At 45.0% G+C, this 19,529-nt stretch overlaps 1 protein-coding gene across 2 annotated transcripts in view; it reads left to right on the forward strand.

Annotated features, from left to right (window-relative positions):
• Positions 1-17,965, forward strand: part of ST3GAL1 (ST3 beta-galactoside alpha-2,3-sialyltransferase 1) — a 111,052-nt gene extending 93,087 nt beyond the window's left edge. For both annotated transcript variants that reach the window (XM_053395274.1, XM_053395273.1), the window contains exons 6-9: positions 1,226-1,405; positions 7,619-7,664; positions 10,341-10,460; positions 12,767-17,965. In XM_053395274.1, coding sequence (XP_053251249.1) covers positions 1,226-1,405; positions 7,619-7,664; positions 10,341-10,460; positions 12,767-12,940 — 520 coding nt within the window. In that variant the 3' untranslated portion in view covers positions 12,941-17,965. The remainder of the gene's footprint in view (positions 1-1,225; positions 1,406-7,618; positions 7,665-10,340; positions 10,461-12,766) is intronic.
• The last annotated feature ends 1,564 nt before the right edge of the window (positions 17,966-19,529 follow it).

Raw genomic sequence — 19,529 nt, forward strand, 5'->3', positions numbered from 1 at the left:
GCATGGGGTTGACAAAGCTAATACAGTGGCACCTCAGATTACATACGCTTCAGGTTACAGACGCTTCAGGTTACAGACTCCACTAACCCATAAATAGTGCCTCAGGTTAAGAACTTTGCTTCAGGATGAGAACAGAAATCGTGCTCCGGCGGCGCAGCAGCAGCAGGAGGCTCCATTAGCTAAAGTGGTGCTTCAGGTTAAGAACAGTTTCAGGTTAAGAACGGACCTCCGGAACGAATTAAGTACTTAACCCGAGGTACCACTGTAGTATTATCAGTAAAAAAAACCCCAAAAAACCCAAAAACCCAGCTCTTTAAAACGTTCAAAAAAATAAAATTGGCAACAAACTAAAAACAGATTAAAACATACTTCAACCTTCTCCAGGTCTGGTTAGGCTTGACTAAAGGGAAAATGGTTTTAGCGGGCGCCAAAATTGAAAACAGCAAAGGTTTCTCTGCCTGGTGTCAATAGGCAGGGCATTCCAAAGTGTTGGTTCTGCCACACTAAAAGACCGATTTCTCATAAATATAGAACAGGTGTTATATGGAGCCTATAACAGTCCCAGTTCTGCAGATTGAAGCAGTTGAGTGGGGTGGTATTATTAATTAATTAATTTTGTATACTGCCCTATATGCCGTATACTGTAATTTTTGTATACTGTATACAGGATTCAGGGCAGTTCACAACATCTTGCAGATAAACTGGTCCCAGGTTGTTAATGGTTTTATATACTAACAGTAACACCTTGAACTTGACCTGGAAGCAGATCAGGAACCAGCACAGATCTCTGGGCAAGTGTTCTATACTGACAAGGTTTCGCTCCTGTCAGTAACTGTGTTTCAGCGTTTTGCACTAACCTCAGCTTCCTGGTCAAGCACAAGGGAAGCCCCACAAAGGGCACATTGCATTAATCTAGCCAATGCATGAACTACCATGGTCAGTCTTTCCCAATCCAGGAATGGTTGCAGCTGTCGAACCAATTGCACTTCTGCGCTTGAGAGGAACCCTTCCTTAGCCAACAGAAGAATTTTCTGAAGTCCATTCAGGGTGCAGGGACTGGCCATGAGACTTACGAGGTGGGAAGGGGAGAGTTTCTCCAGCCTGCAAATGCGCCCATCAATAGCGGCCATTGCCACCTGTGGCAAGATGATGCCTACCTGCCCCATGTACCTCCTCCTGGCGTTGCCTGCTTTTTCCCTCACCCCTCTTCTCTTGGACCACACAGAATGAACAAAGCCCCCACAGCCGGCTATGAGTCTGATGTCGGCAGCAAGACGACCCACCACTTTGTCTACCCTGAGAGCTACAAGGAACTGGGCGAGAACGTCAGCATGATAGTCATCCCGTTCAAGACCCTGGACCTTCGCTGGGTCATCAGCGCTCTCACCACAGGGACCATCAACCAGTAAGTGGCCGTGTCTGCTCTATTCTAGGAGGCCATGAGAAGTTGGACGAGTTCTGTTGGACGAGATCTAGGAGTCTTTGTGGACCACTCACGTTGGTTCAACAGTGCGATGCAGCAGCAAAAAAAGCAAATGCTGTTCTAGGCTGCACCAACAGAAGTATAGTATCTAGATCAAGGGACGTAATAGTGAGCCCACAACTTGATCCAGCAGATCTCTTCATATGATCTCACAGAATAGTAGAATCATAGAACTGTAGAGGGAAGCAAGAACTCTAGTCTAACCCTGTGCAATGCAGGAATCTCAACTAACTCATCCATGACAGATGGCCGTCCAACCTTACAAACCTCCAAGGAAAGCCCATCAACTGAGGGAGTCCATTTCACTGTCGAGCAGCTCTTACTTTCAGAAAGTTCTTCCTGATGTTTAGTCAGAATCCCCTTTCTTGTCACTTGAAGCCATTGGTTCGAGTCCTACCCTCCAGAGCATGAGAAAATAAGCTTGCTTCATCCTTCATGCGACAGCCCTTGACATATTTGAAGATGGCTATTGTATCTCCTCTCAGTCTCTATGTTTTTTAACATATCATTTTCAACAGTAATTAAGCATACTTTTACATCTTATTCAATTTTTTAGACTTCCATCAATCCTGTCTGAAAATTTTCCAATCTAATCTCTTAGTATGCATTTCTTATTTTCCCTATTACAGTGGTACCTCTGGTTACGTACTTAATTCGTTCCAGAGGTCCGTTCTTAACCTGAAACTGTTCTTAACCTGAAGCACCACTTTAGCTAATGGGGCCTCCCGCTGCTGCCTTGTCACTGGAGCACGATTTCTGTTCTCATCCTGAAGCAAAGTTCTTAACCCGAGGTACCATTTCTGGGTTAGCGGTGTCTGTAACCTGAAGTGTATGTAACCTGAAGCATAAGTAACCCAAGGTACCACTGTACATTTCAAACTCATAACCAATATCTCTATCTTTTCCTACTTTGTAACACTTTGTATATTTCTCCTTATAAAACTTCTTGTAGTCCTGCTAGCGTAATTTGTTGATTACAGTTGCTCTTCAAATAATTCATATACTTCTTCCAATCTTCTGTAAATCTCTGGTCCCGCAGGTTTCGAATCCTTCCTGTCATTTTGTCCAATTCTGCATAGTTCTTTAATACATTATACATAGTCCATTATACATTTTTTTAAAAAAACCAGAAGCGTTTTTACTTGGTATTATAAGTCAGGACATTAATAGGCAAGATGTTAAATTGTTTTTATATGCAACAACTGCGGCAATAGTACTGTTAGCCCAGAAATGGAAACAAGAAGAAATTCCGACGAAAGAAGAATGGCAGACGAAATTAATGGACTATGGTTTCCAGACCCTTGATTCTCTTGGCTGCCTCCTCTGCACACGTTCCAGCTCGTCAGCATCCTAAATTGTGGTGCCGAGAACTGGACACAGGGCTCCAGGTGTGGTCTGACCAAGGCAGAATAAGAGTGAAACCATTACTTCCCTTGATCTGAACACTAGACTTCTGTCGATCCAGCCTAAAGTAGCATTAGCTGTTTTTGCTGCTGCATCACAACGTTGACTTATGTTAAGGTTGTGGTCAGAGATTCTTCCATTGCGATTCCTGCATTGCAGCAGGTTGGGCTAACCAACTCTTCAATTCTTCCCAACTCTACAATTCTATTATTCTATATCTGGCTGATGCAGGCTGTTGTTGTTGTTGTTGTTGTTTAGTATTTAGTCGTGTCCGACTCTTCGTGACCCCCTGGACCAGAGCACACCAGGCACTTCTGTCTTCCTCTGCCCCCCGCAGTTTGGTCAAACTCATTTTAGTAGCTTCGAGAACACTGTCCAACCATCTCGTCCTCTGTCGTCCCCTTCTCCTTGTGCCCTCCATCTTTCCCAACATCAGGGTCTTTTCCAGGGAGTCTTCTCTTCTCATGAGGTGGCCAAAGTACTGGAGCCTCAGCTTCAGGATCTGTCCTTCCAGTGAGCACTCAGGGCTGATTTCCTTAAGAATGGATGTGTTTGATCTTCTTGCAGTCCATGGGACTCTCAAGAGTCTCCTCCAGCACCATAATTCAAAAGCATCAATTATTTGGCAATCAGCCTTCTTTATGGTCCAGCTCTCACTTCCTTACATCACTACTGGGAAAACCATAGCTTTTACTATACGGACCTTTGTTGGCAAATGCAGGCTATTAGAAGGTGTTCAATCTCACCCTCCAACACCCGTCTGATATTTATTCTTACGGGTCTCCTTCCTGTTCCATTTATTGCGTCTGGAAGTTGCCGCCGATCAGATCAGGCAGGTTCCTGAAGTTAGTGTCTGGATGATGGTTATTATTATAAGCCACGGCAGCCCACCGAGTTCCAGTCAGGAAATTAAAAACACGAGGAGCACACAATGTAGAGAGCAGGCCTCTGGCAAGCAGGAAGAAGATGGGCTTGTGATTAATGGACAGGGACTTTTTTTTATGAAGTGAGAGCACTTTTTCCCTGCAATGGGCCATAGAGAGCCAAAGCAGGCGCAGCTCAATTTTGAGCCTCAACTGAGACCGACAATATATGGGGAAGCAAGCAGTCATGACCCCAAAGGAACCTGGCTGCCTGTTGGGAGAACTGAATGAATGCAGAATCACACGGGCCTTTGCTGTTGGCAGTAAGAACATTTGTTTTTATTTATTGCATTTATATCTCACCTTTTTCTCCAAAGAGCTCAACGTTGGCATACTGTGTGACCCTCCCCCCTCCTCATTTAATTCCCACAACAACCCTGCGAGACAGTGACTGGCCCGAGTGGGGATTTGAGACCTGTCTCACTGAACATAAGGAGAGCCTGCTGGATCAGGCCAATGGCCCATCTAGTCCAGCATCCTGTTCTCACAGTGGCCAGCCAGATGCCTGTTGTCGGGTGTGCTTGCAGGAGCCAGGCCCTGGGACCAATAGGACTCTGCAGGACTGGGGCCTTCCTTTGTTCTGGAGAGGCAAGGCGTGGCCGCACAGGTGAGGCCGATTGGTAACTCACTGCACCTGGTGACAAGAGCTGGGAAGGGTTATAAGGTCAGCATTTCCTTTCAGCTCTTTGCCACAGCAACATGCTTCCTGCCTCGCTGTGTTTGGTTTCTTGCTTCCTGGGTTCTTGAACCTCGGCTTCTTGACTCACTGCTTCTTGATCCACGGACCCCTGACTTCGTGACTCCTTGCTTTTGGACCCTTGGCTTCCTGAATCCTGGCTTCCAGAAAATGCAGCAGCAAAAAAAGCTAATATTCTTCTGGAATCTCAGCTAAAGCATCCATGACAGATGGCCACCCAACCTCTGCTTAAAAACCTCGAAGGAGATTCCACCACCTCTCAAGGGAGTCTATTCCACTGTCAAACTGCCCTTAACTGTCAGAAAGCTTTTCTGTGTGTTTAGTTGGGATCTCCTTTCTTGTCACTTGAAGCCATTGGTTCACGTCCTACCCTCCAGAGCAGGAGAAAAAAAGCATGTTCCCTCTTCCTCGTGACAGCCCTTGAGATATTTGAAGATGGCTATCATATCTCCACTAACATGAGTTTGACCAAACTGCAGGAGGCAGTGGAAGACAGGAGTGCCTGGCGTGCTCTGGTCCATGGGGTCGGACACGACTAAATGACTAAACAACAACAACAAATCATATCTCCTCTCAGTCTCCTCTTTTCCAGGCTGAACATACCCAGCTCCTTCAACCGTTGCTCATTAGGCTTGGTTTCCAGACCCTTGATCATCTTGGTCGCCCTCCTCTGCACACATTCCAGCTTGTCAACATCTTCTTAAATTGTGACACCCAGAACTGGACACAGAACTGCAGGTGTGGTGTGACCAAGGAAGAATAGAGTGGGACTATCCTTTCCCTACCAGGGACGCGGGTGGCGCTGTGGGTTAAACCACAGAGCCTAGGACTTGCTGATCAGAAGGTTGGCGGTTTGAATCCCCGCGATGGAGTGAGCTTCCGTTGCTCGGTCCCTGCTCCTGCCAACCTAGCAGTTCGAAAGCACGTCAAAGTGCAAGTAGATAAATAGGTACCGCTCCGGCGGGAAGATAAATGGTGTTTCCATGCACTGCTCTGGTTTGCCAGAAGTGGCTTAGTCATGCTGGCCACATGACCCGGAAGCTGTACGCTGGCTCCCTCGGCCAGTAAAGCGAAATGAGCACCGCAACCCTAGAGTCGGTCACGACTAGACCTAATGGTCAGGGGTCCCTTTACCTTTACTTTATCCTTTCCCTTGATCTGGACGCTAGACTTGTGTTGATACAGCCTAGAATATCATTCACCTTTTTTTTCTTCTGCATCACACTGTTGACTCATGTTAAACATGTGGTCCACCAAGACCCCTAGATCCTGTTCACATGTACCATTAGTAAGCCGTCCATAGCCTACTAGCCAGGATAAGAATAACGCACCAGATCCCCCTTGCAATATAGACGTTCTCTCTCAATTCACACAGATTTCATCATAGTAATGGTGCCTCCTTTTGCTAAACAGAACTAGAAAATGAGAGAGGAAAATCGTTAAATAGAAACGGATATGCAAAGTTGTGGTTTTGCATACTGAGATACAATGTGCTGCGTGGCACTTTCTCTATTTTCTCCCCTCTCTATTGTGCCTTATTTATTTGGGGGGGGGTGGAGGAGAAGGGGTCAGGGTTCCTTCCTTTGATCTCGCTGTCCGTGAAAAGCAAGCAGCAGGAAGCAAAGCAATGTGAATGTCTGCATGTAATGCGATGGAGCAAAGGCTAAAGAAATTTAGGCAGCTTACAGTGTAACAGAATCAAAGCAAACTTCCTGGACAGGATAAGCACAAACCGAAGCGTTCATCAAAGGTTTCACGTTCCAGGGTTTTATTTGGGAATTGACAAAAGCCTCTGTTCTTATTAGCCGAGTTTAAGGGAATGGATTAGTCTCCCTTTGGTAAAGAAATGGATTTTAGCAACGGCTTCATCCAGACCAGAATGCCACATATATGGCAGGGAATTCTTTTCTGTAAAAAAAATAAAAATAAATGTATGTGTCTTTAAAAAAGGGGAGGGGGTTTCACAGCAGCTGTTGACTTTTTCTGGGGATGAAAGAACTTCTTCCTTGATCCACGGCAAACCTGAGTGTTCTGCCGTGGAGACAGGACAGACAGAACATTGGTTGGGGAAAGGGAGGGCATTCTGTTGACTGACAGCTGTGAGGAGTAGAGAGAGGGAGTGAACATTCCATGACATCACGGTAGCTTAGCCATTCAGGAACAGGGCATGTGGAGAGACATGGAGCTGCCAGGCTTTGCTCGCCTAAGGTTTAATGCCCTTTCTGTGTTTAACTTTTGGCAAATTGACTATGGGCTGGAGGGAAATAAAACAGTTCAGCTAGCAGAAGTCCTGCTAGCACAAGTGGGGCTTTTTCGTATGTCCTGCACCCATGTGCCCCAGATCAGCTCTGGTGGGGCGAGGGGTCAAGAGGACCCCAGGACAGCACATGGGGGAGTAGGGTGTGCCATTTTAGGGAATTAAACTTAACTTTTGCAAATTTATTCAGTGAGGAGTCTTTAAAATATGTGTGTTTTTTGGTGCAAGGAAATCAAATCTGCTATTATTTTTGTGATTGGACAACATATAGCTTGGTAAGTCTACGTTTGATGAAGAAGCACTGCTTTAGGAAAACCAAAGAATTTTAATTTTACATTCTGAAAATGTCAGGTAGTGCTAAATAATAATAATAATAAATAAATAAATACAATATTGATATATAATGTAACTACAGGTACCTGGCAAGCATTTTTAATGATTTCTGTGCCATTTTACACACATTTTACTTACCAGGCCAAACTAAATCACATTAATTGAACCAAAATATCTTTCAAATTCCCAAGTCACACTTTTTAGCATCCCCTCATTTTTTGGAATTTGAAAGTTGACAAATTCAACACGCCCTGATGGAAGTTTGCTCCATCTTCCAAGCAGAAATGCACTGTGACAAAATAGCGATCTGAATTCCTCCCTATATTTTGCAAACCTACAACCTATATTTTGCAAACCTACATTTTAATTTAGTGTCTCTTTCATAAATGACATATATGCCAAGACTTTGGATTTAGAAGTAAGGGTGGATGTTTTACTTTTTATTATTATTATTTTTTTACTGCATGCTGCACAGGGTGTACCTTGCTTTCACTGACTCACATATATCTTTTCTTTGACAGCACATATATTCCAGTGCCACGCAAAATCAAAGTCAACAAAGGCAAGGTGAGTTATTGCTCTGATCTGGCCACAAAGTTCTTCTGTACGTAAGCATGGGCTAAATTCAGATGATCCTTCAAACCGTAGAATTGTAGAATTAGAAAGGACCAGCCCTTCAATGCAGGATTTTTTGTCCAGCATGAGACTCGAACCCACGACCTGAGATAAGACTCTCGTGCTCTACCAACTGAGCTGTCCAGCTGACTAACCATAGATGGAACTTCTCTAAGATTTGCAGTGCTCGCTTACAAAGTTAGTTCCATTTTGTGTACACTTGAAAATGTTGGCAGCATTAAGATAAATCCAGCAGTATAAATAAGTTTTGATGGATCCAAAAGTGGAATGCTGAAGGGTTTGGTTTATATAAAAAATGGAGGGATTTATGTTATGCAGAATGAACCATGGAAGGAGAGGAAGGGAAGTCATTGATATTTTAAGGATGTTTAAATGAATATTCTAAATTGTCACAACACAACACACAAAGTTAGTTCCATTTATGCATCACTTCCAGGAAAACACCTTGAAGCAACTGAGCAATAAAAGTATCAGCAGTAGGAAACTTATATAAAATAATTTCTTATATCAAAACGATTTCAAATCCAATATGGATACAAAGTGGGATTAAAAGCCTCGGTTTAAAGGCTTGTTAAAAAAGGAAGCTTTTCAACAGCAGTGATGCTTATCTGATATGCAGCGGGAAGAAATTCCACAGGACAGGTGCCATCCCACCAAAGGTCCGATTTCAACAACAGAAGGAAGAAGGGAACAGATGGTATCTGCAGTGATCAGTAGGGTGTACAAGGGGTCAGACGATCTTTTAGGTATCTTGTACCCAAAAGCACACAGAAAATGTGTGTTTTAGGATAAAGTTGATCTGGAAGTGTGTCACTGGCATCCATCTGTCTTGAGAGGCAATGGAGTGCACCTCCAGGGGTGAAGTTGACACTGCTGCGTTAGCACACTATTGGTCACGTCCTCTGTATCCACTGAAGCCTATCTTCACATGCAGGGGAAATCCCTAACTCACTGAGGGTTTGAGACCCATCAGGTACACTTGCCTGGTTTAGCCGGCCAGTCAAGTCCATTACCAGGGGTCTGTACATTGAGATAAAATACATATTTTGCAATACAGTGGTACCTTGAGTTAAGAACTTAATTCGTTCTGGAGGTTCGTTCTTAACCTGAAACTGTTCTTAACCTGAGCCATCACTTTAGCTAATGGGGCCTCCCACTGCTGCCGTGCCGCCACCGCGAGATTTCTGTTCTCATCCTGAAGCAGAGTTCTTAACCCAAGGTACTATTTCTGGGTTAGCGGAGTCTGCAACCTGAAGCGTCTGTAACCTGAAGCGTTTGTAACCTGAAGCATATGTAACCTGAAGTACCACTGTAGCATGTTTAGATGCCTTATACTGAGTCGAGACTATTGGCCCATATAGCTCAGTATTGTCTACACTGACTGGCAGCTGCTCTCCGTGTTTTTGTTTTTTCTTTTCTTAAAAGGGACATTCCCAGCTCTACGTAGGGATGCTTAGAATTGAACTCGGGGCATTCTTCGAACAAAGCAGATGCTGTACCACTGAGCCCCAGCCCCAGTACCTACTTTGCAATGAAACATTTAACTATACGCATTTTATAGGAAGATTTTTGTACAGGATTTTATTTTTTTACTCTCTCAGGTGACTGTAGAAATGTGGTGAAATTGATTTATGAATGAACACATGTAAAAGGGGGGGGAAACGGAAAAAAATTTACAGATCCCTCCACCCTTACTACAAACCCCATATCATGGGGCGGGGGGGTGGAATGAGCCAAAGTTTCAAAGGCGGCTTGAAAAGTGATGCTGTTCAAAATTCCCACCCTGTAACCGTAAGAAGAAGCAGGAACCAAGCTAGCAGTTCAGTGGCGTGGCTGCATCTCCACTCACTGGTGGTGATGGGAACTGCACATCTAGCATTTCCTTGAACTGTTCGTTTATTGCGGAGCTTTCCAAACTGTGTCGCGACACGTTAGTGTGTAGGTGTGTCGCACGAACGCTCCTGGAATGGGGTCAGTTGAACCTTCGGTTTGCTAGTAAAACTGAATTACTGTGTCGCTAAATGATGCATGTCTAAAAAGTGTGTCCCCCAACATGAAAAGTTTGGAAAGCTCTGGTTTACAGTGGTACCTCGGGTTAAGTACTTAATTCGTTCCGGAGGTCCGTTCTTAACCTGAAACTGTTCTTAACCTGAAGCACCACTTTAGCTAATGGGGCCTCCTGCTGCTGCTGCGCCGCCGCATGATTTCTGTTCTCATCCTGAAGCAAAGTTCTTAACCCGAGGTACTATTTCTGGGTTAGCGGAGTCTGTAACCTAAAGCGTATGTAACCTGAAGCATATGTAACCCAGGGTACCACTGTATTGCCTGGGGCTGATAGGAGTTTGAGGCAGAGTCCAATCGCATTCGAAGGACCACAAGGGCCACTCATGTTCTAAAGGTTCTGACCCATCCTGATTTTTACATTATAAGGCAGGTGAATAAATGCATAAATTCTGATTTTGAAACCCCACCTTTTACTGCAAATTTGCACTTGAAGTCAGCGACTTCTAACCTTGTCCAATTTCATATCTCGTCTTAGCGACCTTTTTTGCGTCCGTGTTGTATCTGCAACCAAACTAACAAGGCCTGTTGATTCATTCTGTGCAGATCCTGATTTATCACCCCTTCTTCATAAAATACGTTTATGATAACTGGCTGCATCATCATGGGAGATACCCTTCAACAGGCTTCCTGTCAGTTATATTTGCTCTTCACATCTGCGATGAGGTACGTGCAATGCTAGGGCTCGGTGTAGACATCATGGGAAACTGTGGTTTGCCACTATGCCCTCTCAAGGGGGAGAACAAAAGCTTCCACTTTCTAAACGAAGCACAGATCCCTGGAGAGCTTGTGAGCATTGCAGACATCATAGAACCACCGCTTCCAATTCATGAGAAGTGATAGTGCCACTTTATTCTGCACATAATTCACATTCTGAATGAGGTGCGAATATGGGCTAATTCTCCAAGTTCAGATGTAACCAAGTTCAGGTAACCGAGCAAAAATGAAAGCTTCTAGCCGCCTCCTCACAGAACAGATGGGAGTGAACAAGGCTCACACAGTTTATTTAAACAAACCACAGTTGCTGGATCCAGAGGTCACAAGGAACTGTGGTTAGTTTTAAATCAAAAGCAGAGGCTTTCAAACTCCTCCTTTGGCATAGAAAAGAAAATGAGAGAGAGGAGGGACCGGATTTTTCCAAATAGTAAACTACCGGAGCAGACCTCACAACCCCTGCGGTGAGGGTAAAAAGAGATGCTGAGTGCCAGTTCTGGGTTATTCAGGTACACGGGTGGCGCTGTGGTGTAAACCACTGAGCCTCTTGGGCTTGCCGATCAGAAGGTCGGTGGTTCGAATCCCTGCGACGGGGTGAGCTCCCATTGCTCTGTCCCAGCTCCTGCCAACCTAGCAGTTCAAAAGCACAGCAATGCAAGTAGATAAATAGGTACAGCTGTGGTGGGAAGGTAAATGGCGTTTCCGTGCGCTCTGGTTTCCATCGCGGTGTCCCGTTGCACCAGAAGCAGTTTAGTCATGCTGGCCACATGACCCAGAAAGCTGTCTGTGGACAAATGGCGGCTCCCTCGGCCTGAAAGCGAGATGAGCACCACAACCCCATGGTTGCCTTCAACTGGACTTAACCATCCTGGGTTTAATTTGTTCAGGTACAGTGGTACCTCGGGTTAAGAACTTAATTTGTTCTGGAGGTCCGTTCTTAACCTGAAACTGTTCTTAACCTGAGGTACCACTTTAGCTAATGGGGCCTCCTGCTGCCACCGCGCGATTTCTGTTCTCATCCTGAAACAAAGTTCTTAACCCAAGGTGCTATTTCTGGGTTTGCAGAGTCTGTAACCTGAAGTGTCTGTAACCCGAGGTACCACTGTACATGACTTAAACCCGATTCATTCATTCTTCTCCCCCCCACACAATTACTATCATGTGGTGGGGAGATTGGAGATATGTTGGGAAGATCAACCTCTGCAGATGGGCTCCTTCTCTGCTTGGGGAAGGTGATGAAGCTGGGGTTGAGAAGGAGATGGAAGGGTCAGGAATCTCGTTCCTGCTCTCCCCTCATCACATGATCTTGCAGAGGGCTTCCGTCCATGGAAATGGGGAAAGAGATTGAATACTATATGAGATACACGTTGTCACCAACTTGGATGGCTTTAAAAGAGGACAAATTTGTGAAGGACAGAGCTATCAGTGCCTCTGAAAACTAGTTTCTGGGGAGGGGATCCTGTGCTCAGTTCAGCTTGTGAGCTTCCCTTAGACTCATCTGGTTGACCACTTTGAGAACAGGATGCTGAGCTTAGATGGGCCTCTGGCCTGATAATAATAATAATAATAATAATAATAATAATAATAATAATAATAATAATAATAATTTATTTGTACCCCGCCCATCTGGCTGGGTTTCCCCAGCCACTCTGGACGGATTCCAACAAAGATTAAAAATACAGTGGTACCTCAGGTTACATACGCTTCAGGTTACATACGCTTCAGGTTACAGGTTTCCACTAACCCAGAAATAGTACCTCAGGTTAAGAACTTTGCTTCAGGATGAGAACAGAAATTGTGCTCTGGCAGTGCAGTGGCAGCAGGAGGCCCCATTAGCTAAAGTGATGCTTCAGGTTAAGAACAGTTTCAGGTTAAGAATGGACCTCCGGAACAAATTAAGTACTTAACCCGAGTTACCACTGTACATTAAAATGTCACTCATTAAAAACTTCCCTGAACAGGGCTGCCTTCAGATTTCTTCTAAATGTCAGGTAGTTGTTTATCACTTTGACATCTATGGGAGGGCGGGTGCCACCACCGAGAAGGTCCTCTGCCTGGTTCCCTGTAACTTGGCTTCTCGCAATGAGGGAACCGCCAGAAGGCCCTCAGTGCTGGACCTCAGTGTCCGGGCAGAACGATGGGGGTGGAGACGCTCCTTTAGGTATACTGGGCCGAAGCCGTTCAGAGCTTTAAAGCAGAGCACTTGCTACATTAAAGACCGAGACTTCTTCAGAATTCTTTTCTTTTTTCCCCCGCAGGTGGACCTTTACGGCTTCGGAGCCGACAGCAAAGGGAACTGGCACCACTACTGGGAAAACAACCCATCAGCCGGGGCTTTCCGCCAGACGGGCGTCCACGACGGGGATTTTGAATCCAACGTAACGTTGACTCTTGCCTCGGTCGACAAAGTACGCTTTTTCAAGGGCAGATGACCCCGGTCACGGGGAGCGCTGTGATTTCTGACTTATGGGGAATACAGAGACTTTTGCCGAAACAAAAGGGGTCTCGGAGTTGACTGTATCTCACGCCTTAGCCAACAAAGCCAGGAACGACCGCCGGGTTGCAGATTGCAAGCGGCATTGCTGGGTTCCCGAGATTTCTTTACCGTTTGAAGGATGCGGGAGGATTCCTCTTCCTGCTTCGTCACTCTCCCTTTCGTGAGACATTTCCACTCTGTAAATCTTGCCTTGTGCAAGTTAAAGGAAACAAAAGTTAGATCCCGACGCCCAACCCCCTTTCGTCTTTCTGAGAACGCATATCTTGAGCTTTCATTTTCTCTGGGACCGAAAACACAGCGAAAGAGATGCTGGATTTCATTCCTGACAACAGTGGATGTGAAACACCCTCTCCGTTCACAAATTACCTCAAAAAGGAGCTAATTCTGTTTTTTATCTTCTCCCAGGAGCTGCGTCCTTGCAAGACCTCCGAGCTCCCATACTGCATTATGATCAAGTGTGCATTTGTCACCAGCCGGCAAAAATTGGCACCAGCTTTCGCTGAGATTCCTGCATTGCAGGGGGTTGGACTAGATGGCCCTTGGGGGTCTCTTTCAACTCTAAAATATTATGATTCCATTATTCCATTTGCCAAGAGCTGGGAATTTTGAATGAAACACTTTCCAGTTATTACTGTGGATTTTCCCCCCTGTGTGAAATGTATTTGCTCTTCTTCATAGCCATAATTAAGGAGGGAAAAGATTTTTTTGGGGGGGGTTGAATATGAAGATATAAGAAGCTGGAGTAAACTAGTCACTATTGTTTACCTTTTAAAAATGTCTTTCTCGCCGCTTCTGAGCTTTCGACTCTGCTACCAATCAGAGAAATGAAGTTATTTTTATATCTCTATAAATTTTTGTCATTGACATGTGCCTTTCTGAAATATCAAGAATACAAAAGGGAGAGTCGTTTTGTCTTGTTCGGCTCTCACCGAGACTGAAATCCCTCGATTAAACCTTTTTTACATATATATATATATATATATAGGGAAATAATTGACCAAAGTTCAACGCTACTTACCGTCATCGGTTTTTTTTATCGACAGCTTTCTTCAGTCTACTTGAAAGGTTCGCGAGCAACAGTCATGTTTCAGTTTTGTTTATGAGAGAGAGAAACGTTTTTGCCTTATTTTAAAATAATGTGGGTTTTTTAATTTAAAAAAGAAGATATTTTTTTTTGGCTTCTATTTTTTACTTCTGTAGTAGGTGGCTCCTGTGTGAAATTGTCCTGAAATGGAAGGAAATTGTCTCCACCTCAGGAGGATATTGTTCAAGGGCTACATCGGAGGAGTGAGCAGAATCAAGATGTGAGATCCATGGCCAGGGAATGGGATTACTTGGGAGTAAGTCCCCAGCGAACTCCATGCAGCTTACTTCTGCGCAGGCAAGCAAAGGATCGCACCGTCAGGAACCTTATAAAGAATGAAAAGAGGAAGGGATGATCTCCACAGTTGACAAGGCCCTTAAGTGAAGGTGACTGGAAGAGATTGGTCTGGAACGTTGTAGAAAGCATCCTCTTCCGGAGAATGAAGTGAGGGGAAGCCATCCTTAACAAAGCATTTGCCACAGGAACTAATTGTGAGACTGTTAGGAAGACGGCCGTGTGGCGGTTTCAAGAAAATGGTGATGGGCAGATCCACGTTAAAGTCGCCTCGTGGCGCTGGTCATGGGACCTCTTGAGGGGATGTTGGGGGGGCGGTCACAGTGATTCTTTGTCCTGAAAATCCAGATGGTTATGCTACCTTCTTATTTCCTTTTAAAATAAATAAATAGTGTGTATCTATTTTAATTGTCCCTATAAAAAGGAGAGAGAAACCCTTTCTGAAAAACTCTCCGAAATATCTCGTACAAGGCTTTTTAGTTCTTACGGGCAACCGACATCTGAGAATAAACACAATTATTATTTTTAAATAAATAAGAATGCATAAACCAGCTGTATTTCAGCAGGAAGGGGACGACGTGGGGATCAGGATGGTTGCTTTTTCCTCAAAACAAGAGCGGCCAGATTTAAGGACGTCTTTTGAAAACTTGCCATTTGACCCTTAGCCCCAGTGGGTTGCCGTCGTTAATTTCGCGGCGCAGGTGTAGTTCGAAACCTGTTCGAAACGAGTGCCGCAGCAAGGATATTATTGTCTGCCCCAGAATCGTTTAGATTCCCTGGCAGGGTTGCCAGTTCCTTTTGCCCGCCTCTGCGCCTGTGCCTTTCACAGCAACATGATCCGCAAGCGGCTAATTCTTATCTCCACATTGTGGGAAGCGTCGCCTGCAGATCAGGGTCGCTGCTCAAAATGCACAAGAGCAGGCCAGACTGCCCCAATTAATTGGGAACCCTATTTTACAGACTGGAAATAATGTTGTTTTTTTCAACATCGTACTCTGAGCTTATAGGGTCGGAACAACATCCGAATAAATCAATTTATAGTTAGCACCCGAGGAGGACTGAGCTCAGAGGCACTTGAGATGCATGTGAAAGATTCTAGTTTCAGTCCCTGATGTCCCGTCCCCCTTTAAAAGGAAGTCTGGTTCATCATTGCATGAGATCTGGAAAAACCTTCTTCCCTGCAAGGACAGAAAGAACTGAGACACATGGCTTGGCTTCGGGTGGTGCACTTACCCTGAGCACAATCTGGGACTGGGTCAGAATTGTGAAATAGGCTTAATTTATTCCTTGTTCCAGGACGCGAGTGGCGCTGTGGGTTAAACCACAGAGCCTAGGACTTGCAGATCAGAAGGTCGGAGGTTCGACTCCCCACGACGGAGTGAGCTCCCGTTGCTCGGTCCCTGCTCCTGCCAACCTAGCAGTTCAAAAGCACTTCAAAGTACAAGTAGATAAATAGGTACCACTCCGGTGGGAAGGTAAATGGCGTTTCCGTGCGCTGCTCTGGTTCACCAGAAGCGGCTTAGTCATGCTGGCCACATGACCTGGAAGCTGTACACCAGCTCCCTCGGCCACTAAAGCGAGATGAGCGCCGCAACCCAGAGTCGGTCACGACTGGACCTAATGGTCAGGGGTCCCTTTACCTTTACCTTATTCCTTGTTCCAGTATTTTGAGGGGGTTTTTTCAATCAAGTATGTGAATATATGTATTGTGTTTCTTTTAAAAAGAAAGATAAAAAGTTCTAGGTTGGTAGGGAGAATGAAAACATATGGAGTAGCGAAGGAAGGCAGTAATGAAGGAAGGATAGAAAGTGGAAGTTCGTAGGAAGGAGAAGATCTGCTTTGAGCGCACAGGTGTCCCGACCACAGAACGTCCCTGTAAATGTCTGAGCAGGCAGAAATGCTTATGGGTTTTCTCACTTAGCCATGAGGGCTGCAGGTTGTGTGTTTGTGTGTGTTAGCAACCCCTGCTCTCTAGTCAGGGGCAGGGACTGCACTGTCCTCACTCAGTCTCAGTGAGAGCTCAGATTGATGCCTTTGTTTCCCACAAGCCAGGGAGACATCCAACAGGGAAAGCTTTCCCTAAGCTCCCAAATGTTGTGATGAGAAGCAGCTTCCCCGGTTGGATTTCTGCCTGTCCTGGTGGAAGAATCCCTGCCAGAAGGCGGAGACAAACTGCTACCCTTAGCCCAATCAAACTATTCACCAGCCCACCTCAGCAGAGCTTGGAGCATAAGAACATAAATAAAATGTTCTCAAAAGAGCTGCTTATTTGGTTATCCTCCATAATGTTTTCTTCTTCTTCCGGAACCTGTGGTATTATTTTTTTAAGGAAAGAAATCACTCTTAAGAAACTTGTCGGCTTATCATTTTTAAATCAAGGTGTGTTTGTTGAGTGGGTATAATTTCTCCCCCTTCTCCCTTCCCTATTGGGTCGTGTCACTGCTTTTTGCAGAATTCTCTTCTGCGTTCTGCTTATACTTCTGGCGTCTGATTTGGCAAGGCTGCAAGTTCCCAAGCAACTTAGGCGCACGTACCCAAAAATCCCTTGCTTCGATATTTGAGCCTTTAAAAAACAGGGCTTTGGGCATTGTTTGGAGATGGACTCTCAGCAAGCAGGTCCAGTGGTCACAGACCAGCCCTGCTTTAATGGGTGAGATTCTTTGTCCAGTAGCTTTCGTGAGCGTTCAGAAAGTGCATCTTCTCCGCTTGGCTGAGAAGAAGGCGACATTGTCTCTGTTTACCTCTAGGCAGCAAAGCCAGCATTTCTCACTTTTCTGATACCAGGTGATCAGTGATTTATTGATTAAAAATGGAAGCTAATATGACAGTCAAAATGACAAGGGTTTTCTCATTTTCCAGCAAAACTCTAGTAACCAGTAACACTCTATAGCTGTCTTCCTGCTATGATCACAGCGAGGGTTACCAACTTTATATATATATACACCTACTTGTGCTCTTGTGCCTTTAACAACAACTTGAACTGGAGGTAGTGGGCAGATGCGCTGAACTCAATTGCCTAATTTAAATCCATTTCAACAGGGTCTGCCTGAGCTGTTGGCTGCAACCTTCCATTCTGCGCAGAAGCTTTTACCCACCAATTATTTTGAAGGTGGAGCGGGTGTTAAAGGCGGAGGAGCAGGCCTAGATAGGTTTCCTGATCATTTGGTGACCTTAATCACAGAAATGTCGGTGGGGGCAAGGGTCAGGTGCCAGACCCTGCAAGCTCCCCTTTTGAGGAAAGAACTGTAGCTCAAAAGTAGAGCTTTGCATACAGAAATACCTGGTTCAATTACTGGTGTTGCCCAATAGCGCTGAAGTATCCCTGCTAAATTATCTTTTTAAAGTATTTATGTGTAGGTGTGGGTGTTTTGAGCAAAGCCAAATTTCTTTGACACTTGTCTCCAGGGTTGTCGTCAAAGTCTTCTTTCTATCTATCTTTCTTTCTTATACTACTCTTTATATGATCACTTTTCTCTCTCCAAATGAAGGATCACTTTGTTTTATTTGGCGACATCTTATTTATTGTTGACATTTTCAATACGATGCAAATGACTTCAAATAAATTTTTGTATTGTAATCACCCGTCCCTCTCGAAGGCCTCTTTATTAGACTCGGCGTCTGATTAAATAAATTGTGCTCGGTGGCCGCAGGAGCTTGCGGTCAGTTAATTGGTTAAATTGTTCATTGAGTGTGTGGCAGCTGTGAAGAATCAGATTCCGTGCTATGGGTGGTTAGGAAAGGAACTAAAAATAAAACTGCCAATATAGTGATGCTGTTATACAAATCTATGGTGCAACTGTATTTGGGGATTGGTAGCAGGGCGATGAACAGGGGTTAGTGAGCTGGGGGTGTATGTGGCAGAGAGAAATCAGAAGCAGGCTGGAGAGGAGGTGGTGTCAAGAGGCAGAGATAAGATAGGCTGCTGCAGAAGCCAGGGTGTCTTCCCATCCTGCAACCAGTTCCCCTCCCTGCTAGTCTCCCAGGACCAGTAGCGGTCTGAAGAGCAAGGAGCAGAAACAGACAAGACTACAAAGTCTCAGATTGCTTGAGAAGGACCCAGGGAAGGAGGAGACTTAGAGAATAGGGGCAAGATCCACCAGGACCAAATGCTGTGCCTTCCAGAGCCATCCCTGTTTCCTTGAATAAAAAGTTGCCTTCACTGGCGCTGTGTGATTTATTGCTAACCTGCTCCTAACAGTTCTATATAGTCTTAAACGTGCCAGACATTTGCAGATACAGATGGCACAAAGTGACTATGTGCCTCAATACCTGTGAAAGAAATAATATCATGCCATATGTTGTTTTTTAAACTGATTTCTCCCTCTCACATACGCAAGGGGAGAGAGAGGAATGAAAAACAATACTTGTATCATACACCTCCTCTGAACGGTACAGTTGTATTATCATGGTTGGGATAGGCCTAATCTCCTTGGAGTTTGTCTAATCTTTGCTTAAAGGAGTCTAAACTGGCTTGGAAGAAAATTCCATAAACTAGGAACACATCTTTCTGATTTACTTACATATAAACTGCGCTTTCGATTAATAACAATACACCAAGGCAGTGTAACACAAAGTAACAGAAACCTGGGTTAAAAACGGCAATAGCATATCCATAAAGGTGGTGTTATTAAAAAAATAAAAATAAAAGCAAATTAAAGAGAAGGCACCATGTGGTAAACACACACACGTGTGTGTGTGTGTGTGTGTGTGTGGACACGGGTGGCGCTGTGGTCTAAACCACCGAGCCTCGGGCTTGCCGATCAGAAGGTCGGCGGTTCGAATCCCTGCCATGTAGTGAGCTCCCATTGCTCTGTCCCAGCTCCTGCCAACCTAGCAGTTCGAAAGCATGCCAGTGTAAGTAGATAAATAGGTACTGCTGCGGCGGGACGGTAAACAGTGTTTTCGTGCACTCTGGTTTCCGTCACTGTGTCCCGTTGCACCAGAAGCAGTTTAGTCATGCTGGCCACATGACCTGGATAGCTAGCTGAGGACAAACACCGGCTCCCTTGGCCTGAAAGCAAGATGAGCGCCACAACCCCAGCCTTTGACTGGACTCAACCGTCCAGGGGTCCTTTACCTTTACATATATACGTGTGTGTGTGTGTGTGTGTGTGTGTGTGTGTGTGTGTGTGTGTCACCCACACAC

The sequence above is a fragment of the Podarcis raffonei genome, chromosome 7, assembly GCF_027172205.1.
Source record: "Podarcis raffonei isolate rPodRaf1 chromosome 7, rPodRaf1.pri, whole genome shotgun sequence".
NCBI classification, from domain to species: Eukaryota; Metazoa; Chordata; class Lepidosauria; order Squamata; family Lacertidae; genus Podarcis; species Podarcis raffonei.